The following is a 24,172-nucleotide window of genomic DNA, read 5'->3' as shown; positions in this document are numbered from 1 at the left end:
TGTGCCTGTGGTGTGTTTTCTGATAACAGTGGCAATTTGGTATGAAGCAAATGTCTAAATATACCAGAATCACAATATATTCAACTAAACTTTTTAATGATGCTAAAGTCTTTTTAGAACCCTACATTTTTTGAAAATTTATTAGGCCATTTAGAAGCCATAAGCAGTTTCAGTCTCACACGGAGCTAAGGAGACTTAGATTCACCTTTGGGCAGTGCGTTTCGTGATCTGGGAAAGACCACACATGGGGCGAACACATTTAAACCAAGTCCTCCGATACACACCTGGGGAGATGCCAGAGGCCTCAGCGCACAGCTCTGTGTCTGGTCACAGACACTTCTAGAGAGGTCTTGGTCTCTGCAAGCTGGCGCTTTCTGGGTGGTGGTGGGGACGGGCAGTTTCTTTGCTCAGCATAGGCTGTACTTGGGTTGGTGGCCGTGTGTGTGTCCTTGTTAGAGTGGCTGCTCCTGGGACCTGGAAGCTTGAGAAGGTGGGTCAGCAGCATGAAATCGGCTTATGTCAGAGCAGGCACCAGAAAGGGACCGGGGCCTGGCTTCCGGGGCTCAGCCTGGACCACTTATGTGTCATTTCAGACTGCAAAACCCTGGTCTCAGAACTGACCCATGCTGGACACCTCCATCCTGGTGTGACTGCCCAGGCAGGAGCAGAGGATGAGGCTACAGCCCTGAGAATAGAGGTGAGCTCCTCCTCCGAGGACAGGATGTCCCTTTGTCAACTGTCCTGGGCTGATGAAGGGCTGACGCTGTCCTGAGAACTGGGAAAGTGGCTTGGATGGTGGTGAGGTCGTCTTTGGTAACTGCTTGTATTCTGAGCAGCCTTGGCCTGGCCTCCATGCTGGGGGCTGGCTGGGAGTGCAGGCAGTTGGGCCTGGGCTTCGGTGCCTGACAGTGGCCACAGCTGGCAGCCTCCAGAGTCTTCCCTTCCATCATCTGCAAACCTCTGGCAAAGTCCTGTCACCTGGTCTCATCTGTGCAAGGGGGGATATGAAAGGGACAAGGGAGCTACCGGGAGAGACCTGGCCACCTCCCAAATCCGGGGATGGGGAAGGGATGGAGAGATGGGGGCATCAGCAAATAGGCAGAGCCTCCCACGGCCTGGGGTGGGGTAAGGAAATAGCCTGAGGGGGGACAACAGGCACACAAACACACTGCAATTGGGGTCTTAGTGGACACACGCCTGATTTTATATTCACATAGCGGTTATACCCGTGGTCACCCACTTGGAGCTCATAACCTCCAGGCACAGGGCCTGGGCTCACTCATTCATACATTTTAAGAAATTACAAGTGATTCTGAGGAGTAACCCCTGGTATAAACAGTGAGTCCATTTCTAGGAATGTTGAGTAATAGTCCCAGCGAATAAATCTATATAAAATCTGTAACTTTAAAGTTAGAAACCAACCAACCCACCCCACCCCCCACCCCCAGACCTTGACAAGCAGGATCACAGACTAGCCGCACGTACGGCTCCACCGACACCTGCGGACACAGATTCCAGCGAGGGAATCCCCAGCGCACAGGCCTCTGTCTGACTCTCCCGCTGTGACCCACCGTCACTGGCCCACTGCCTCAGGTCACTTGGAGTTACCAAGAGACCAAAGTGATGACGTGACACCTATGTCAACAGTGAGTCAATGCCTATGTCCCCGGGAGCGTAAGGAGACCCGCGGTCCTTGGCACGGCCTGCACCTGAGACTTGTGGGGCACAGATGCAGTCTCCACGCCTGGGCCCCAACGCCAGCAACTCTAGGGTAACGGTGGACGGCACCAACCAAACACAAGGAAGGCTAGCAGAGCACCAGGGCTTGCTGAATCCTTATCCTATTTCAACACACCTGGAGTCTGTCTAATTTGTGACTATGGTGCTGTGAAGAAGAACGTCCCCAGAGCCAGCCCAGAAGGAGCCATCAAACACCAAGGCTGTCTCTCTGCAAAAATGCGTCAACAGCAACCTTCAAAAATAAGCTTTTCCCACAAATCAGAAGCACTTTTCAATGGAATAATGCTTACAGGGAAGTCTAGTTTCAGATACAAAATTATTTCCTTGAAAAACAAATTGTGTAATTAAACTTCTTGTTCATTTTAAATAAGTTGTATTTTTATCCTCTCCCCAAATCACCTTAAGAATACATAGCTAGATGAAAGAAACCTGGTCCTCATGAATTCCAAGTTTTTTCTTTGTTCATACTTCCAAGTCTAGCCAAGCCTCAAAACCACCAAGTGAACCCGAGCACCACTCACAGCGAGCATTGGGGCCTTCTTGGCTGATCGAAGTATTTATACTTACTGCAATCATTAAAATAGCTCATTGTCCACAAGCAAACAGACCTTGACCTCAACAGGTGAGTTTTTCGTATTTGAAATTTATGGAAATTTAAGTTGTTAGACTAAAGAATTATGGAAAAATTACTGAGGTATTATGGCTGAGAAAATTTTGGAATTAGAGATTAGGGAGTGTGCTCCTTCCTTCTGTCTGGACGGCCAGAGCAGTATGAATCAGAGACACTTAAGATGAACAAGTGAGAAGAGACAAGACAGCTCCATGATGTCCCTGGGTTTGGAAGCGTGGGAGAGGCAGACCACTTGCTCCCCTGATATTGCCAGAGGGTGTGACCCAGCCAGAAAATGATGCATGCCAAGGTTGGAAAGAGAAGGGGCCACATTTAACCTACTCACTGTTGTGTCCTTCAAGCCCAGAAGGATTCTCACAATGAACAGGGGCTCAAAATGCAATGCTAGACGGGCGGATGCTCACGGACAGCAGGCTCCGACAGCCCAGCACGCACGGATCTATTTGGGCTATAAAGGCAGGCTCCTTCCACACACAGGACAGGAGGGGGCGGGAGCAGGTGGGGATGAGCAGAAGCAAATCAAGGCCTCCTGCTTCCTCAGGCAGCTGAGGCCTCTGGCCCCCGAGAGTCTGAGTGTCTGTCTTTGGGCTCCACTCCTAAATCCTCCTCCCTCATTGCCCCAACATGTAGATGAAGGCCTTGGGTCTCCTAGACAGACACTCTGGCCAAGACACTTGATTTCCTGAACCTGGACAGGACTCTGTCAGAGGCTTGTCCAAAGCCTACAGGTGCATCTCCCCTTCCCTGATCTACGCTTGTCGCTGATCTGGTTCTGATGCAGTAAGGAAACTTGAGTTTCCTTGCATTACAGGGGGAAAAAGGGGGAAAAAAGGGACAAACGGTTCTGAAAATCCAACCTCCACCAGAAGTTTTTAGGAGAAACTCAAGTGTGATGAATAACTAGTTCTTTCCCCTTGGCTAGCCTGCAATTGGGAACGCCAGGAAGCAAGGAACACACCACGGGACAGGCACGCCCACGAAGAAATCTTTCAGAACAACCGCTATTTTGTAGCATGCTTAAGTTTACCAGGGCTCCTCTGGAGAACAGATTAACTTGAAAAAAAGCTGTATTTTATTTTCCATTCAAACTCAAGGACTAAAATACATGATGCAACTTTGGAAACACGCTGGCAATGGGCTAAAAGACAGCAGAGCCCAGATCTCTATCTGAACTCAGGGCCACCCCAGGGGAGCCCACGGCTGCTCCAAACACACAGGCAGCTTCGCCAGAAATAAAAGAGGGCACCTCGGCTTTTGGCCAAAATCTCAAAATTCTCTGCTTTTCTCTTTGGATTTCCGCAGAAATAATAGCCTAATTCTTCTTGTTTCTTACTGAGGTAACAATAAGTTCACGTCTAGGCCCCGAGGGAGCTGGAACACGGTTGGGCCTGTAATTAATGAGAAGAGCTAATCAGTAGCTGCATCCTGTGCTGCCTCTTTTAGCCCAACGGAATGACGAACCCTCGGCAGCCAGGGGACGGCCTCCGGGAGGCATCACGACCAACGTTAAAGAGGGCACAGATGATAAAGGAAGAGAGCAACTGGAACGTTCCAAAATTAAAAGAAACGGAATATGGCAGAGTACAGTGATGTTCTCTCTGGAAGGAAAAACAAACTGCATACTCCTAAATCTGAAAGAGTTGGCTATTTGCCAGTATTGCAGAAAAGTGAACAATGTGACACAGTGTGTTTCAAAGCCTATAAACTCTACCCATTCTGTGCTTTTCTAGAAGCTACAGATAGACCCATGTTTCTTAAACGGACCTAAAGTCTCAAATTAGCTTTTCACTAAGATGAAAGACCATACCAGCACTGTAGTCATACTTTAAAAAGTACAAATAGGTAAATTAATTTTAATAATACATTTACCTAACCCCTCTATGAAATATATTATCTTTTCAACAGGTAATGACAATAAAATAAGTACACATTCTTTTTTCATGCTAAAAATACAGTGTGTACTTTACGCCTGGAGAACATCTCAACCCAGACTAGCCATGTTTCCAGGGCTCAGCAGCCGGGTCTGTGCAGCAGCTGCAGGTGGACATTCAGGATAACGACTCATCTCTCCACGGGAGCCGTTCCCGCTCCATCCAGATACAGCACCAAAGCAGTCCTGCTCCAGGTACCCTTAGCTAAACGAGTGGCCTAAGAAGGCCGAATGCTGTTGTGTTCGAGTGCCCTGCTGTTTATTTCCATGTCAAAGCAATTCTTTCAAGAGGCCACAGTTGCAGAACCCCAGCACTGAGCCCTGCCCCACTCGGCCCCAACCTCTCTCAGGCCTGGCGTAATACCCTCTCTGTGCTGATAGCTCGTGGAATTTGGGATGTCCTTAGACACTTTTGTTTCCATAGCTAGAAAAATGGGGTGGTTTAACTCTCAGGGTCTGCATGTTTGATTTTATAGAATTTATCACTAACAAAAGACTGAACAAGAGAAACCCTGACTGAGGAGATGCTGATCCCCATTTGCGGCATCACCTGGAGGAGAGCAGGACCCTCTCTTCCTTCTCCATTTATGAATGACACCGGCCCGAAAAGAGCACCCCCCTTCCTCTTCTCTAAACTGATGTCATGCCTTACTACATCACCCTTGGAAGTGAGGAAATCATTTCTTATTTCTGACTAACAGGTGACATCCTCACTTCCACTGCAGCTGCTGATGGACTAGAATATGCCCCGAGAGACAGTGACAATGCGTGTGGTTCACACGGAGGATCGCGTTAAAAGGCAGCAAAGCCGTGGAGACAAAGGCTGCAGTGCCACTTCCAGCAGGCACTTGCCGCCTGTCTCTGTGGATCCCTACCTTTGTGGTTGAAGATGCCCTCCATCTCCATGCTGCTTCTGGAGTGGGCGATGCACAGAGAGCCGCAGGGGACCAGGCCTTCTGCCGCGGGGGAGCGGTCAGTGGTCCGCACCAGACACCAGTCAGGCTTGTCGTGCGGCCGCTCCAGCACCTCCACGGTCTGGCCGCGGCGGATGGTCAGCTCGTTGCTGTTGCAGGCCGTGAAGTCGTGGATCACCACCGTCAGCTCACAGCCACCGGACAGCTGGGAGGGACAGAGGGAGAGCGGACTGGTCAGCAGGGGTGAGCCACGGGGTCTTCACGGTGGAGCTGTGACCTCAGCCAGCAATGCCACCTTCCATCCCACAGGTGGGTTGAAAGCCTCACCTGCCACCCAAGTGAGAGCTCCGAGGCTGTGCACCCTTCACTTCCCTTTGGAATCACACAGTTATGGACTTTCTCATATGTGAATATATAATTACGATTTTCCAAGCGTTTCACCATCGGAATTGGATATGATTTTTCAAAGTTTTGTACCTGAGACATTCTATCTCCCTCTTCACAAAGTGCTATATACTCGTTTTTTAACTTATAGCAAACTAATAAAAACTCTGCTTGAAGGTTATTTGGGGAATTACTGTGAAATATGGTGATAAAATGAGACACAGTTCTGTTCCCAATTTCTGTTCCGACTTGGTGTTTGAGTGTTCCCTGCTTTGCAGCATGTGGTCTCTTTAAGCGTCGCTTGGATCAGGAAAGCAGCAGCCACAAGAGTGGGAAAGGGAAAGGCAAAGGGTTCGTGACCCTGAAACACGGAGCCACGCACACCCATCTCCCCGCGGACTCCTCCAGGGGTCTCCTGGCGTGCCACCCCCGCCCTCTGCCCTCAGACTCCACTCCACGCTCGACACGCCCGGACACAGGCTCACTTCCCATGTGCCATGTGTTTCCTGGCCTTCCCATGTTCGCGTGTGCTGTTCCTTCAGCCTGAAATCCCTTTCCCTTCTCTTCTCTCACTATGCTCACTCCCATTTCTGCCTATTGAAACTCCACTAATTCCTAGGCCCTTAGACGCCCATCCACGAACTCCACATGACACATACTCCATGATCTCTGCCTGTAAGAAAGGCACGTGGCCCTCTCATTATCTATTTGGTATGTGTGGCCTGAGCCCTGAGTGTCGTCCCTCGGCCTGTGAGCTCCTCAGGGACAGGGCTCACAGGCTCATTCGCGTCTTTCCACGACAAGCTCCCTGTCTCTCTGCTGTCCCCTGCATGGGCTCTGCGACCACACCCTCATATGGATGACTGCCAGTGTGTGTCCCACCAGCAGGCCCATGCTGGGCAGCTGGGCCTACTTCCCTGTCCCTCCACGCAGTGAGCTGGGGCATGACTCATGGTGCCCCCAGCCCCCATCTGGGTCTCTTCCAGTGCTGCCTTTGAGTGACGGTGTCACCACCTGAGCTAAAACAATCCCACTCTTTCCCCTCCAAATGCTGCCAAGCTGCTGTCGGGGTGGCTTGCTGATCCCTCCCTTCCTCTGCACCCCACGCCTATCACTCCACCGGGACTCTCCTTCTAAGCCACCTAAACCCTGCTGCCAGGTGACCATTTAAAAACATGGATCCTTCTATTCAAACATGTCATCCTCCTATTCAAAAGCCTTACACACAAATTGCTTAGCACAGGACTCAGGGTTCCCACAACCGGGCCCCCACCCCCTTCCCAGGCTCACAAGCTTTAGGGCCAGACGTGCGTCTGTCTTGCTCTGTGCTGCTGAATGCCCTCCTGCTCTGAGAGCCCATCTTTTAAGAGAAAGTTAGATATTTAAAATAAGAAACACATGTCCACTAGACAAACACAAAGAGCAAAACAAGACTAAGTGAATCATCTTTGCCAGGCCACAAAGAAAATTTTCATTAATGTTTAATCCCCTCCTAAATTTTATAAACTTCTCTGCAGAAAAATCATGCTAAGTTTTACACATGTCTCTGTGAACAATCAAAGATGCTAACATTAAAAGGTCGAAGGTAGAGGCCTGAACTGGAAAAGAGCTTTCCTCCTACAACATTCATGGAAGTGGTAAATCCCCCTAACAAAGAAGAGGATGATTCCTGTTCTGGGGAGGACAGGACCAGTCTACAAGCCCGACAGAGTCCAGCTTGCCTCGGCCCCCCGGGGCCTGCCCTGCCTGTCCTCTGTGGCTCTGCTGGAGCTTTCCCAGGTGCCGGCTGCCTGCTCCTTCACCCCTTCACCGAGCTCCTGCACTCTGAGAACCCCCCACCAGGAACCCCCTGGGTCTCCCTGACACTCCTCCAGCAGCCCCCACTGCTGGACCCTGGGAAACACACTATCTCCCCCCCTTGCCTGCCTTGCTCGGCAGAGTCTTATTAGTTTTCCAGACTGCTCGAAGCCATAGCTGTGTTCTGCAGGTGGGGGAAGGGTGGGAAGGGGAGAGACCGGCTGTCCAGGAAGAAGTAAGCTGGACTTTATTTCTGGCACTGATTTCTTTAGCCCCTTATAGAGTAATCAAAACTATTAGAAACATCTGTGTACTTGACCGAGCATAAGAAATAGAAATTGAGCTTGTTCTGCCAAAGACTCATATACAAAGTTAAAATTCTTTTTTAAATGCTTTTGAGAACTTGTTAAGAAAATCCAGTACCAGAATATTATTTCAAACAGTGTTAAGATTATCATTTAAAAAAAAAAAACTCCAGATCTCCCAATCAATCCACTGGCTTTGCCCACGAGAACAGACAGGAACAAAACCACTAAGGGAATGGCTGTCTTCTAGCCTAGAGAAAAGCTGCCCCGTGGATTTCTGTCTCAGTGTTCACATTTGAATATGTTAAACCTCTTGTTACAAAAAAGTCTTTTTAAAACGAGGCTTACTAATTAAAAAATTTTTTGTGTGTACATAAAGGACTTGTAATAACTATTTTGAGGGAGCAATGCAAATCACTACTGCCTTTTAAGAACTGAACTCTTAACTAGCAAAGTTCAGATACTACATCATATACTATTAAGTATGATGGATGTCTTGCTTCCAGGGACATTTCCACCCCCAGTGACCCAATGCCATTACTATGCTGAAAGAGTTACCATTTCATTTATCTAGTATAAAAATTCACTCTTCTGTTCCAACCACCATATTTTGTGGAAGTTTTCACAGTATTTTTTTCACTTTTGTATATTTTAGGGACTTCTTTAATATGTGCTTCCTATCACATTCATTTACTTTAGGATTGCAATTTATGAAAATCTCAATTTCTATCTTATGAAACGGATATCAGAAGACAGATTTTCACCTTTAAAAAATTAACTTGGTAACTAATAAGCAGGACAATGAAATGGCCATAACTGGACCTCAGGCCACGGAGGCACCACTGACATACGTCCTCCAAGGGCCACACCGTGTCCCTCTTCAGAGGGCCACGAGGAGAACTCCAGTGACCCAGACACACGGACAAATCAGCCAAATCAAATGCACGTTCCTTTCCTGAATTTTCTCCAGAATAACTGAAAATAAACAACTTGGTATGTTTCACCCAAAAGAATGCAATACTCACCTTTGGTTGTGACCATTTAACCTTCGACAATCGCCACACAGAACGGGATTTTACTTTTTATGTTTTCCGAAGAAACCACGTCCTATCATTGCTTGGCCTGACCCCACCCCCTTAATGAGGTAACTGACACAGACCCATGGACGGGGGAGCTCTCACCCCGTGGCGGGGTCACGGCTCCCTTTGCCTGGGGAGCACCCCCTGCCCTGGTGGACCATAGTGAGGCAGCTTCATCTGACAAGCACACGGAGCTCTTGGTGCACAACAGCAAGCCCTGGCTTGAATTCCCAAGCCCCACGATGAGCTCCGGGGCAAGTTCGGGCTCTTTGTGACTGGTGTGGTGGATGATGCAGTCCTCGCTGCAAATGATTCTACTTCCAGAACCAAAGTCTAATGTGGTAAAGATCAGTTGCAGGTGGGTATCTGGCCGATTTTCTGAGAGCAGTTCAAAAGGAAAGGGGGAATGTGCTCTCATAAAATCTGTTTTCCCTTAAAGAACAAAGTGTATTAACGCCTGTGAACGGTCACATCCTACAGCCCGCTCCGGTTCAGTCACTCGGAAACCTCACAAAGGGTCTCGTGGTTCTGCGAAGGCTTCACACAGAGTAGACCAAAAACTCGATTCCTTGGCCCAAGGGGATTAGCGAGCACAGCTCTATCACGGCAACGGTCACACAAAGAGGCGACCACAGGCAGCCAGAACAACCTCCCAAACAAATGCCATTACACCCCAGGATCTCGCCCGCCCAGGCTTCTCTGCCGGGCGGCTCCACGGAGGCCGGGGCGGATGGGCGCCGCCCTGGCACCGGGAGGAACGGGCTCCCGCACTCACGCCAACGCCGGTGACACGAGGCCGTGTTCACCAAAATCTGCTGCTCAGACTTTCAAAGAGGGCCACTGCGACAGGCTCCTACACACTGGGGGCACAAAAAGAAATCTGTGAGAACCTAAGAATGGTTAAGATGGTAAATTTTATGTTGCATGTTTTCTACCACAATTTAAAAAAAAAAAGCAAAAAAAAAAAAAAATCTGTGAGAAAAACTTTTCCAAAACCAGTAGTTTATCACACTCAACATTGTAGCCAGAAAAGCATGAGTGAGTCCAGAATTTGGGGATGTCAGTTCCTCTACTCTTCACTCCCATGACCACACACTGGTTTTCTCATGTGAAAGCAAGTCTTGGAAGGCTTGTGTGTTACACAAGGCTGAGTGTGCTGCACAAACTGGAATGGAGTATGAGATGTAAAACGGCTGAATTTAAAAGATAACAACTAAGAAGCGCAGGCACATCAGATAGAGGGCAGGTCCTGGGGACCCGGCTCCGAGGCGCGCAGAGGTCGGCCTGCCCGGCGCGGCAGCCGCTCACGGTCACCACCGCAGGACAGCAGGGCCACAACAGGCCACGCGGGCACACGGGCGCTACTCAAAGAAACCTGTTTGCTGCATTTCCTGAGTGACCAAAGCAATCGTTTATTCAGCAAACTTACTCTGAAATGTCCCTTTTTATCTTTAATGGAAGGACACCCATCTGAAGAACTAACACACTAACCAGCTGATGATAACCAGCCGACTGGGCCCCTCACAAGGAAGGAAAAGCAACGGAATAAGCCACCTGCTTCACGCCTGAATCAAAACTTCATCATCATCTTCAATAGAAACTTTGAGCTTGTCACATAAAATTTACACTACAAAGCACTTTAGTGCTCTACTATTTTAATAAACACTTTTAATTTGTTACATTTCTAACCAAACCTCATTCATTTATTTATTTTAAATCTGCTTTTTCTTAGAACTGAAGCTTTGTGCTTCAGCTTGGAGGATTTTGTTTTTCTGGTTGGGTAACTAAAGTTATCAGAGACTACATTCATTTTGTGGTTTTATGCGAGTACTTAAAAAACTTACCTTAAACAATACTACAAAAAGCCACAACCATTTAGAAAAATAGAAAACAAAGATGAGTAAAAGAAGGAAGCAAACATCACATGTAATCCATCACTCAGAGCTCGCCACGAGAGCAGGGATTTGTCTCCTATGTTCATTCTTGTGCCCTAAACACCTATCATGGGCATGGTACACAGTGGGTGATCAATAAATATCTGAGAATAAGTGAACCTACCCTGTGAATACTATGAGGTCATTGTATATACTTGTGGCCACAGAGCCACTAATTTCAGTAGGATGAAAGACGAATAGCTGGAAAAACACTTTAAGCAGGTCTCCCTCTTCTGCAGTAACTGTCCCATTCAACACAGTATTTTGCTGTTGGACACCAAAATGCAGGAAGCCAGGCACTAACACAGAGCAATTCATTCTTAGTACAGCTTCCAATTCCTAATGAGCACAATTAGCGTCTAAATCTATTGCCACCCCTAGTGCCCAGAGGGAGGAAAATGAGGCCGTACAGAGACCAACGGCCCAGGAGGGAGGGAGGAGGAAGCCATTTTTATAATGAAGACACAGAAATAGCTACTATTTGGTGCTCAGAACATGCTAGCCACTGTTCTAAATACTTCCATGCTTCCAATGCTTGCAGCTCTATGGAATGAGCAGTAGTATTATCGTCCCCATTTACAGAGGAAACTGAGGCATACAAAGAGCTTAAGTAACTTGCCCAAGACCTCCAGCTGCCAAGGCAGAGAGGCCAAAGGTGTGCTGGTGAGCACGTCCTCGTCCTTAACCATCCGCTCTTGACGTGTTACATACCCTGTTACTGCTACGCAGGCTCTGAGTAGAGAAGGGTTAACTGAGGTCCAGAGTGCTCTGTGAGGAGATTACAACCATGCACTGTTCTGCAGAAAGGCTTCTGAATTAAATGACTCAATTTCTTGTTTACAGGGGTGCAGACCTACCTGAGGTTCTAGGAAACTCAGAGCTGTGGACAGGCCAGGAGGTGGGGCGTCTCCTCTCTGAGCAACTCCGACTTGTGGGGAGAGTACAGGGTGCAATCTTACCCTCATGCCGGGCAGCGCCTTTCTGCACCTTGCATACAACTAGGGAGGCAGAAGGCAAGAATGCAGGACAACCTCGGCAGCCTAAATGCAAGCATTTTAAGTAGATATATTTCCTTTCTCAAGACCCTGAATTAGGCCATATTTTAAAATGTACTGGCATTAACTACTTTACATACAACCTCAACTCTGCAATTTATCTAAATCCAGCCAAGTTCCCAGAGTATAGAATGTCACCGGACAGGAAAAGCTGACTGACTTTTACAATTACAAGAGCCCCATGTCCCCAGCACAGTGCAATAGCTTCATTAAGAGTAACTGAAACCATTGCTTTAAATATGTGGATTCATACGTTCGTGTTATAAGCTTAAGGTGAATTCATGCAAAGTATCAGTCTCAACTGAATTTTTCACTCATTAAAAATGAGAACCAGATTGCCTCAGATCCAAGAGACAGCTCCAACCCGGGCCCTGGGGGCGCGGGCCAGCTTTTCCGCAGGACACCTCCTTTAGCCTTGGCGACTTTTCCATCTTGGCTTCAAGATGCTTTGTGCTATGATACCGTACGGTGATTTCCACACTTTCTATTTTCCTCATGATATAAATTTTAGTTAAGTGATATAAATCACAGACTAATACAGCAGAGAGTGGGAGAAAGGTTTTTAAAGATGCTTCTTTGGTATACTAAAATATTCAGTTCCAAATTCACGTCTAGTGTGAAATAATGTGGTCTAGAAAACGACAGATGATTAAATCCACATTCCGTTTCTGGCTTTGCTCCCCGCTGCTGGGCGGCCTGCGATCTCTTCAGTGCCCCAGGCCTGGCCAGCCCTCTTCTCCCCACCTCAGGGAGATACGCTCAGGACAAATGAGATAAGAATCTGGAAAGCATTTGATTTCTTTGGAACCCAAATCATATTTTCCTAAGATCATTTTATCAGCCTAAGTACCATGAGTATCAGCAAGAATCGGTGCTAAACTCACTTCTGGAACAGAGATGGCTTATTTTAAATCTGGTGTTTGCAGAGTAGGAGATGTGCTCCTGGGTGTGTGTGGCTTGTGTCTGCGACCAGGCTAACCCAGCTCTGCGGACAGCGTTCCCTAGAATGAGGGCGTCTCCGGAGCCCCTCCTTTATGTACTCTTTTCTTAAACCTTTTGTGCCTCATCTGAGAATTACTAACAGTCCTGGCAGATAACTTTTTCCTGAAGAATTCTCCAAGAGACTGAGTCAAAACATCCCCCCACCCAGTTTCTGAAATGGAACCAAATTCCATGATAACAACTAACTCATAACAGACATCATAAGTTAAGTCAAACAGGCAGAATGTCAGTAAGTAACTTCCCTTGCCAGCTCCATCTGCCTTTGTTATCAGAGGCTGCTTAAACCTGAAATATGTAGGGCGGAAAGAACCCTGAGACCTACGAAGTTACTGTCACTGGAGACGAGTTGCTGGCTAAGCTTAGTTCAGAGACAGAGTGCATTTTACAAACTGACTCAGGAAAGGATGGAGTCCCTAATTTTGAAAACATATTCTCTCAGATAACGACCCTGAAATGTTTCACCACAGAAGCATAAACTGGGAGATGGCTAAATGAAACTCTGCAAAAGCAGAGCACGTACAAACGCAGGCCACAGGTGGCAGTAAACACACTCCTTCCATTTTATAAGGCCTAATGGGTACGTCCTCTCCAAACTCCAAATTCTGACTTCTCTTTCTTTCACACGCTGTTTATTCTCATCCCAAATGCAGATCCCAGGAACTGAAGACAACCGCTGTGCAGGAAGACACTGCCTCTCTTCTTTGTGCTTTCGAGCCTATTGAGGACCTGTGGTCTCAGCGAGGGGTACTGAAGGGCACATGCCAGGTCCATTTCAAAAGGTGAGTCAGGAGTGTCATCCCTCCAGGACGGTGAGGAGCCGTGAGAATGTCAGGGTGAGTGGCCGAGTGGCAGGCTGTGCGGTGAGCTTCACCCTGAGGGTTCAGCCAGAACCTCCCAGAAGCCTGGGTGGAGGAGGCAATGGCTGAACTGGCAGGGGTGACCCTTTGGGGATTTCTGAGCTCAGGAATGAAGTTGAGAGACAACACATTCATTAGATGAGGTAAACAGAAACTGGTGAATTATCTTTACGGATAAAATATCTAATAGGCAGTTCTTTTAAAATTCTCATATCCCAGTAGACTCCCAGGGTAAAATTACCCACTACTGCAAACCTGTACTTTTCTCTTAGTGATTTTTCCTTCCTCTCTCATTGGGTACAAATATAATCTCCTGTATTCCAAGTTCACATAAGCGCTATTATGCTATGAGAGATCTGAAGTAGTGCTAGTTTCATTATTCCTAACTCTGGGATAGAGGCTCGTTTCCATGGAAGCCCCTGGTGAATCCCAGTCAGCCACATGCCTCGGGGGGCCAGGGCTCGCTGGGGGTAGGGAGGTGCACTAGCACAGCAAAGGAATTCTCCACACCACAGGAAGCCAGGCACAGCACTAGGCACTTCTATCTCAGGCCCCTGCTGGGTACAAGCGTTAAGTAGATGTTGAGGGATTCCAGGTCTCCTAGGGATGAAAGTGGGTGCTTTGCCTTGGTGCTGCCTTGAGCAATTGCCCGGTCTGGGAAGAAAGACAAAGGCAGGCCCCAGGCCCCTGTCTTGGTGCTGCCCCTCCTTAATCCTGTCGCAAGTACTGCCATACCCGAGGGAGGAGGGAATGCCCTACCAATCTATAAATCAGAGCTTAGCACACCAACTGCAAAAGAATGCACAAGACTCCCTAGCACACAGGCCAAATGGCACAGGTACAAAAGAGTATGGAAGGCAATTTAGGACAACCTAAGAATAAATCTATTTTGTGGTGCATCCCCTCACATGGCCTTTCACAGAGGCTCCTGGGAGATCTGCAAGTGCAGAAGACGTAGGTCATGTAACTCCCAACTGTCCATCAAACTGGTTCCATGACAACATCTGAACCACGGGGAGGTCCCTATGCAGACACTGTAAAAGAAGACCCAGACCATAACGAAAGCCTCTTTTGCTGCGGTGACGGGTCCAGTAGTCATCTGTGGTGTACGTATCTTGCTCTGTAAACCTCTGCTTTGCTCTATAACCCTGTCTTTCTCTCCTCAATAAACCTCATTTCTCGCTTGCCTTACTTTAGTGTCTTCTCATTCTTTGGCCAAGAGCGCACCAAGAACCAAGAACACAGAACGAGATTGCCAAACCCTCCTTGCCACATGTTTATCCGTAAACTACCTGAAGAAACAAGGCACCTTTGCTTCTTGGACCAATCTCCAAAAGTCTTAATGAACCTTCCAAGGTATAACTTTTGCATTTATCTCTTTGCCAATTTCCTCCAAATAATTTATTTTTTGTTAATAAACTTTTGAACTCCTTTCTAGGGTAAATCCAGAGTAAATCCAAGAGAGTTTATAAGAATGTAAATTTTGGGCATGGCGGTGCTTCTCAAGGAGAGACTGCAAAACACCCTGGATGAAGGTGGTCATTCCCCTTCACACCCAAGCACAGACCATTTCTGACTTTTCTTGCAGGTGGCAATCCAATGTAAACTGATTTGATAACTCAATCGCCTTGCTTATTTGAAAAACAACAACAACAATAAAAATTATCAATATTATTCTAACAAAGTTTCCAGGTCCAAACTTTATTTTTTTAATGTAAATAGCTATGGGGTGGGGCCTCAGGGAGAAATGCTGTCAGGCACCAAAAGGCCTGAATATGTCATTTATCTTATTTCTTCTTACTAATGGTGAGAAATATTTGCTGAATGTGAATACATAGGGCCATGAACAAAATAAAATGAGACATTCTTTTTATCCTCCAGTCCTGTTATTTTAAGACCTCTAAGTCCTAGGACTTATTATTTAGTGAACTCAAAAAGTAGAATGAAAAAAAGACCTAATTACTCAAACTAGAAGGATTTTGAAAATGAAATCATTGTAGCAGAGCAATATTTTAAATTTACTTACTTCTGTCCTAGAAACTACATCATTAAATACCATGAATTCTTCTGCAAAACCAAGTGAGAGAAGACCAAAGTCTGGGACCGTGAAACACACCATCTGAAACAACCCTACATAACGGACTCCGTCCTTTGCCTGCAATTGTTTCCTGACGCCAGCGGGGCCAGGGCCTCGCTCCCTCCTATGAACGAGTGGGCTGTGGAAACGACGTGCAAAGAACAGACCCCTGCGTCCCACGATCAGGTCTCATGTAACAAAGCACAGCCTTCGTCAGAGGGTAAGAAACTTAGGAATTCTGAGTTGATGGTTATTTAAACAAAACCCCTATTTATCGTCAATTTTTTAAAAGAAGAATTTGGTTCTGCATTCCAGAAACGGAATAGAGCAGATGCTCATCTTGGCAGGACAGAAGATTCATTAAGATAAATGTTTCCCACTGGCTTCCCCAGAGGAGTGTTTTGGTCTTTTGTCCATCAGGTAAACCCAGGATTTGAAATTATATTGTCAATTTATTCAGTAGGCTTTTTGGACTCTACCAAGACGAAATCATGTACTCTACAGGCCATTTTCAAAGATGGTATACCCACATAAACTTTGGATAAAAATCAGATCTGTCCTCCCAGTGGTCATCACTTTCACAGCTGTGCCCTGCTACACCCCAGCTACACCCCAGGGTTCTACAAAGGCACCACCGGCGAGGATGCTGGGGTACCCTGCTTCCACCAGAGCAGCTCCACTTTTCTACGCTGTAATGTTTCTTATGGCTTTATGTTGCCTCAGCATCCACTTTGAAAACAAGTTTAACTTTCTCACACTAGAAGCAGGCCTCAGTCACCCTTGACACAGTTTCCAGTTCTCCACCTCCCCACCCCCAGTTTCTCCAACACGGTCGATCCAGACATCCGCCTTATACAACTTCCTCCTGGTGACCACCTCCCTATGGGACAGATGGGACAGCTCGATGTAAGCTACTATACAAGCCCCGCTCACCCTAATACCCCATACGGGCTGTGCAGATACACCGCAGTGACCACCTCTCAGTCACAACATGACCTCCTGAAACTCATGCCTGCTTGCTTTAAACTCATCCATTATCACTCCCTGTCTGGACAATGCCCTGGACCAAACAAAGGCATTGGCCCACGGGTCCCCCTCTCTCCATGTGTGTGGCCTCCGTGTAAGCCCAGGACCTGTAAGTAATAAAGTATTTCCTTCCTGTGTCTCTCTGAATCACTGGAGGAGCGCTCGTCATCTTAAACAGACTAAGGGACAACGTATACTGGGGTTCTGTGTAGGACTCTATTTCACATGATAGGTTCTGCTTAAGAGTAACACAAAGCTTCAGCACATTGTCTTCACAGCCTGCAACTGTGCTGCAAAGAGTGAGTGGCTTCTCCTGAATCCTCAGGGTTCAAGGTTTTTGATCCTGAGCCCCCAGAGTCTGAGCCCACGGGGTCCTGGCACTGCTCCTGGCACACAGCGAATGTTTGAAAATGATGATGATGAACTGTCAGTTACAGAGAGGAAGAGGCTGCTTTGACCAGAGGCCAGCCAAATTCACCTCCCCACAGAAAGTGCTGGGGACAGCTTACCTTGTCGCTGTCCAGTGTGTTCTGAGACGTCCGGGAGGCGATTGAGATCGTATCAGGCTGGCTGCTGCCATCACCTTGGCTGTCCAGGTCCTCTCCATCCCTGGCAGTATAAAGAAACTTTTAACACCTGACACTGCTGGGCTCCATCAGTCCCTGGAGAAATAACCGACTCGTTTAAAGAAGTGGATGTCAGTCTTGGTGACTGCCCGCCACCACCATATGCTAACGATGACACATCACTCTATATCAAGCATGGGGTTTTTGCTAGGCACTGTGCTAAATGTCTAAAATATATCATTCCACTGAATTCTCACCATTGTAAAATATGGTTGATAGGATTGTTTCAATTCTAGAAACGAGAAAATAAAAATGTCTGGATGCTGTATGTAACTTGTCCAAGGTCACAGTGTGATTTACACACGTGCACTGAATAGCGCTTGGGTGGGAAAGGGGCACGGTGAAGGAGACGCACACAGGCCTTCACTTACTTTAAGCCAATGGAGGCTCTTGTCTTGACAAAGCAGTTTCATTACCAAGAATGATGTTATATACAAGTGGTAGTTTTAAAAACCTATTCCTTTAAAACGTTTGAGAAAAATGATTTTTGAAAAATGGTAAGCTAACCCTGCCTCGCTCCCTCCCTATCAGACCAACAAACCTGCAAACACATTGGAGCACTCACCTCCGTCCCTTCTGCCTCGTGGCTGGAGCTGTCTTGGGAATGTGAATGGGCTCCTTCAGGGCTCCTTTCAGGTGAATCGTCCTTTCCTGTATCACCTCGCGGATGTGCTTTATCCAGTCCTGCTTGTTCTCTATGCTGGAAGCCTTAACAAGGGGTCAGAATCACTCAGGACGCAGAAGGACCCTTTCCAGGCCCTGCGCTGCCCACCCTCTGGTCTCCTGCATTCCTTGACTTTCCCATTTTCAAAATAACTTTTCAGGAGAAAAGCAACCACATCCTACTAATTTGCCACCAAATAAATATTTATGACTCTATTTTAAAACATTTTTTCATCAAAACCATTTTTATCTTATAGCATATACGTTATTCCACATCTCTGACTTTTCTAATAATAGGTCACTCTCCAGTCCCAAAATCTTTTAAGCATCCCTGGCCAACTAAGCAAACACAGCCACCCACAAACCAAAACGTCTTGGAGGCTACTCAGGCAAAGACTTTGCCGTGCATTGGTCAGGGGCTCGCAAACTGTCAGCAGGACACTGAACCAATCCCTGTGACCTCCTGCCTCATCTGCTGGAGTCACGAACAGCACTTGCCACCCTTACTCTGCTCCCTCCCTCCCCCTATGCCAGGCTAAGTGCTTCCCGGGCAATCTCTCACTCATTCCCACAAGGGCTCTCTGGTAGGGGCCTCCGTCATCCTCGTTCTATAAATGAGAAACTGAGGCACCCACAGACACAGCAAGCAATGTGCCCAGGTCACCAGCTGCCAATCACCCATGGTGGATTCACCCCCAATGCCATCAAAACTTCGGAGACTTGTTTCCTGACAATGACACAGAGTAGAAACTCAATAGCATCTGTTGAATGAACACATATGACATCACTTTTTCCAGATTTTTTTTTTTTATACTCTGCCTCTCAAAGGAGGTGTTTTTTTTCTTTTTTCTTTTTACATGTTCTGGGCCTTACTAACAGTTTTCTAATTTCCTTACGGAAAACATCAACCTCCTATGATATAAGCATAATTCCCTGTAAATGATTAAAATAATTGTCAGTGGGATCACAGATGAGATCATGAAGGGAGGAGAACCCAACATTTCTCATTGTGTGTCCTTTCTTAAAAACAGAAAATCAAAGCCCATGCTGGGAAAGGAAATTAAAACTGATCTGATAACTCTCTTTCTATATACAATGTTTTAAGTGGAGGGTATGTCTGTAAAGTTACTTAAGGCTAGTGACAGGGAAATGGAAGAAGGATAAAGGAAGCTTCTAGCTCCCTCTTTGCAGATCTGATGCATGACAGTGGGGAGACCAATGCCTCCTCGGGCTGAGGCAGGGAGAAGGCAGAAAGCCCAGGGAACAGGGGTTCATATGTGAAGTAAGTGTCCAAGGAAAGAAAACTTTAAAAACTACAAATCTTTTGGAATTTAAGGGAACAGGGGTTCATATGTGAAGTAAGTGTCCAAGGAAAGAAAACTTTAAAAACTACAAATCTTTTGGAATTTAAATGCCTGATTACGATATTTGGAAGGTTAAACAAAGAGAAATACCCGTGAAAGAACATTGGGCAGAGTTTGGAAACAACCGAGGAAAACTGTTAATATGGTTCAGAAATAAAAAAGAATTCTCATACAAATTGATCATGACATTTATGGAAACTAATTCTCTTAACTAACCTTAAAAAAATTAAACAAGAAAAAAAGATGTCCATTTTTTCAGAAATAATAGGAGAAAGGTAACAGCCAAAGTGTTAAGCAAAAAATCCTACCTGGCTAAGAGAAGGGAGTAATCTGTTTCATACTCTTAGTAGTCCCAATCTGTTTAAGTAAGGACTTAGAAATAAATTCTCCTTTCCAGACTACAGAAGCAAAAAAGACCAAATTTTTGTTCTGCGGCTACTAGGACATCACCATTACCATCCACACCACCATATCACCACTCCGTCTGCACCCTAATCACCACCACTGCCTGGACCTTCCCCCCAAATCTGTACCACTACCTTCGTCTATACCCTCACCACCACCCTAGACCACCACAACCATCTATACCGGCACTACCACCAACATCTATACCAACACCATCTACGCTCTCAACTCCCACCACCATCACCTAGACCACCACTACCTTCGTCCACACCCTCACCACCAGCAACTATACTTTCACCACCACTATCTCCATCATCACTACCACCACCACTGTAAAGCAATCTCTGAAATTCAAGAGGGCATCATTTCCTTTAGTATCTCCTTGGAAGAAAGATATTATCCAAAAATTCCCTAGAAAACTTTCATCTGGTGAAGCCTGCAGGAAGCCTTATCCTTCAATTGTATCTTGAGCATTTTATTATGTCCTAAATGAAAACAGTCCATATCTGGCTAAAATATCTGGCACTATTTCTTAGAAGCACCTTTTGGTCTCTGCCACTGTAATTAATCTGGATAGTTCATATAAAGTTGCAAGTTTCAAGGTCCTGAGTATACTTTAAAAATTTTATGTCTTAGAAAAATTCAGTAATTTAAATTTAGCTATCAGTGCAATTTATATTGTAGAGGGCTTTATGCCAGTACTAACAAGAACACACTGGGTTGGTAATCATATATTCACTGCAGAACAATCCATTGTTTACATGGGAACAAAGATCTTAAAAACACAATGGCTTCCACTAAAGAACAGGTTCTGAAAGAGAAACGCACAGATGAATAACTCACAGTCACTGGAAATACCGAAGAGAGATGAAAAGGTATGCAAGAGACACAAGAGGTAACATGCAAGTTCACAAACCAGAGAATCATTACCCTTCTGGCTTGTCTCCCAGCATTCTACAGATCTTAGCTACATCTTCCTCCAAACATCCTGAAGCTGCTTATGGTTTTTCCAGATGGCATAAAAAGACAGTTCCATCTGTATTTCCTCAAATGCAGAGGAGGAAAGTATGTAAGACCCCCTGAGAGTCCTGTACCATTCCTGAGAGAGGTTAGTATCACCAAGACAGTTCAAATCAAATATCCAGAGATATTTTCCTCCCCCAAAGCCTATATACCCCAAAGCACCCTGAGTGCTGCTGAACTTTAAAACATAAAAGTACCAAACCCTGTCATTGATAATCATTCCCCTTTTGTCTGTGCCCCAAACTATTAAGCCAAAAGAGCCAAGGGCTCCATGAAGACACTTGGCACAGCTGGCCTCAACTTCCTGTCAAAGGCCCTCACAAATGCACCAGGGGACTTTTTCCCTTTGGAAATTCAAGGTCAAGTGTGCAATGAGAGTTATTGGTCTGTATCTTGTTCTTCCAATACCCCAACATCCTGCATCTCTTATAGAATCAACTAATTCTAAGACAGGAAGAATGGGAGAAGTTTAAAAACACCTTTCCTTCATTTGCTCTTTTAGGAAGCAAGCGAAAGTTCAGCTCAAGTTCTTCATCTTCAGAATACCTAACTGAGTTTATTCCACTATGCTTTTTCTGGTAGTCAGCAATCCCACAGAGCACACACACACATGCCCACACACGCACAAAATGACATGCTTCAGCAACAGCCAAGAAGGCACCAGCGGCCACAATAAGCTTTCCGCACACACACTCCCCAGCTTCAAGTGAACATACCTTAAGGACAATTTTATTATCTGAAGTTGGTGTTCTCCCCACCCACAGTGCAAATTTGCAAGGGTCTCCTTCAACATGTTCTGTGACACCCAACTCTGAGGTCTGGATAAAAAGACAATTATATAATTAGGTGACAGTAAAATTCTGGCAGGATATAGAACAGAGACTAAGAAAACCGTTTTTGGTTACTTGCAGTCATGTTGGTAATAACACAGTCCTTTACACTGATGGGCAATCTTAGGTCTCATTTTAGTTAAAATGAGAAAATTTAGAGATTTTGTTCTTAAAAGTTGGTTTCATCTTTTACTTCCTCTGAGCACTTTAGAGGTACAGGTCACTAAACAAAAAAATCCAGAGGAAGGAAATCAAAACATCTGAAAATTCTACTATTTAGAAAATCAAGATTTGACTATTTTCAATCCTATAAGCAACAAAATAAGTCTTTCCTAATTCTGAAAGGGCTGCCACCATGAATTTTCAGCATTAATGATGTAGCTGTTTTAACAGCTCAGTTATTTTCCAATTTATCAATAGTATTAACTTTTAGTGTTTCACTAATAATTTTAAGGGCTAAGAGGCAGAATTGCGCCCTGTGATGTATGCAGAACACGGAAGAGCACAGACGAAGGCCCACATCTTCAGCCCCTCCCCCTCAGTCAAGTTTACCCCTGACGCATTCTCCTTCCAGCAAAGGAAGTGATTCATAATCTAGAGCTCCAGAGGTGGCCTCTGAGGAAATCTTAACTTTTAAAAGATAAATTAAGTGAAGATGTATCGGCTTCTCAAACAGCCTAGCTTGGTCTCTAAAGGCAGATTAAAGCCAGCTAGTGTAATTACTAGCCAGAAACGTTGCATTTTTTCTCTCCAGTCAGAATGTGACCTAAAATGATGTAAGGCAAGCTGTGATCCAAAAGACAATCTCAAATAGGACAGAAGCCAAAGAAAACGGTATGAAAACCATTAGTTGGAACCTGCAAATTCCAGATTATTATTAAGATGATTTCCATACTTGGGGATATTTTATTACTTTGGGAATTTAATTAATATACGACAATCATAAAAATGTATAAGTTGTCCTAACTGCAAACATTTACCAATATTTATTAATATAAGTGATCTGTCACAAAGAAACCCAACTCCATTGCCATTTTCTACTCTTTTCTGGATGGTGATTTCTCCTTAGTGTCACCCGATCCTTCCCTCTGCCCAACCCTGCCCAGCAATTCTGCGCTGCCAGCCCCTGAGAGATGGCCTGCTAAGGAGGACGGAAGTACAGTGGGCCCAGGGGACTACACCGGTCTCGGGCTTTTCTGACTGTACACATGCAGTATCATAAAGATACTGGTTAAGCTGGCTAGTAGTAACAAAATGGCACCGGGTACATTTCTCTTGCCAAGAAGTACGCTGACAGGTAAAATAAGAATTAAAACGCATCGCTGGATCAGACGAACACTGAAGGGCACCTGTCCCCACGTAGGTGGGGCTGTGAATCTTTCAAACTTCATTTTTGCTTTCATATATTTTGTCTAATAATGATATTTTACTATAAAGAACTATAACTTTATTTGTGCATTTATTTTCCATAAATTTATTTTTAATGAAAAAAATATCAAATCTCATCACTAAGAAATCTACAGGGAGCTACCTGGTAAGGGTGCTTGAATGTACACCAATGTTTATGGATGAAAAATTAATTATAATGAGAGTTTACAGTTAATCATAATCTGATATGATCAATGTATTTATAAAGCTAGTTAAGGCACACAGGAGATAAGTGATCTAAATTCACTTATAAAATGTCTCCTTATGCCACAGTTAGATGATCCGGGGTTTATAAAGGGCCGGTTTCCTAAGTCTATGAAACTCCAGCACGCCCTCTAGTGGACCCAAGGGTGACAGAATTTCACCAAAGATGAAAACATTACAATTCAGACTTTTTCACATTTTAGGATAGATTGGGAAGTTAAACTGAGGGCAAGAAATGATATTTTTTCTCACCTACAAAAAGGTTGCGATTGTGTTAGTTTAGACTTAACGATTCTGGACACCTATACTTACAAATAATTTGCTTTTGTAAAGGTACTTGCTTCTCCCACTGGAATCTTTCACTTCTTTACTAAATACTAAGGACATTTCAAAAAGGAAGAGATGCCGTTCTCGACCCTTTCGGATTAAGGTTTTTGGGTCCCACACTTGGAAGGATTCTTGTAGGATGAGTTCTCCCTGAGACTCAATGTTTTCATCAAACCCTACAACATGAAAAAAAGTAGGCAAATCAATTTAAAAGAAAAATAAATGATGCACAAGAGAGCATTATTAATTACTGCTTCAACCTTTGCAAAATGCCTATCAATTAAACCTCAGATTTGGGTTGCCCTGACTCTAGTCTCCCCACTGCTAACCTGTCCCACAAAGGATAATTCTAAGATACCACTTTGCATATACTTTCCCTTCACACCACCTGAGATGTAGTTGAACTCCCTACCTCTCTTCAGCCCTCTCCCACACCATTCCAAACCTCCCCCTCCTTCTGGAAGAGTTCCCCCCACTCTTCTCTAAGCCCCCACCCACACTCCTGCCTCAATCCCAAGTCCCTTTGCTTCCTCAGCCCGGCACACCCTTCCCAGACATTCAACTCAAGTCC

At 45.5% G+C, this 24,172-nt stretch overlaps 1 protein-coding gene across 7 annotated transcripts in view; it reads right to left on the bottom strand.

Moving 5' to 3' along the window:
- TRIO (trio Rho guanine nucleotide exchange factor) overlaps positions 1–24,172 on the bottom strand; it is a 324,357-nt gene that overhangs the window by 73,658 nt on the left and 226,527 nt on the right. For 5 of the 7 annotated variants that reach the window (XM_045566321.1, XM_045566324.1, XM_045566326.1 and 2 more), the window contains 5 exons: positions 23,587–23,777; positions 21,529–21,630; positions 17,923–18,065; positions 17,241–17,340; positions 5,177–5,420 (listed from right to left, as the gene is read on the bottom strand). In XM_045566321.1, coding sequence (XP_045422277.1) covers positions 5,177–5,420; positions 17,241–17,340; positions 17,923–18,065; positions 21,529–21,630; positions 23,587–23,777 — 780 coding nt within the window. Of the gene's footprint in view, positions 1–227; positions 989–3,603; positions 3,760–5,176; positions 5,421–17,240; positions 17,341–17,922; positions 18,066–21,528; positions 21,631–23,586; positions 23,778–24,172 lie in introns of those variants that run through there. The other 2 variants (XM_045566327.1, XM_045566325.1) reach the window with 2 other exon arrangements.

The sequence above is a fragment of the Lemur catta genome, chromosome 12, assembly GCF_020740605.2.
Source record: "Lemur catta isolate mLemCat1 chromosome 12, mLemCat1.pri, whole genome shotgun sequence".
NCBI classification, from domain to species: Eukaryota; Metazoa; Chordata; class Mammalia; order Primates; family Lemuridae; genus Lemur; species Lemur catta.
The sequence above is the reverse complement of the archived record's forward strand: the minus strand, read 5'-3'. Positions and strand labels throughout refer to the sequence as shown.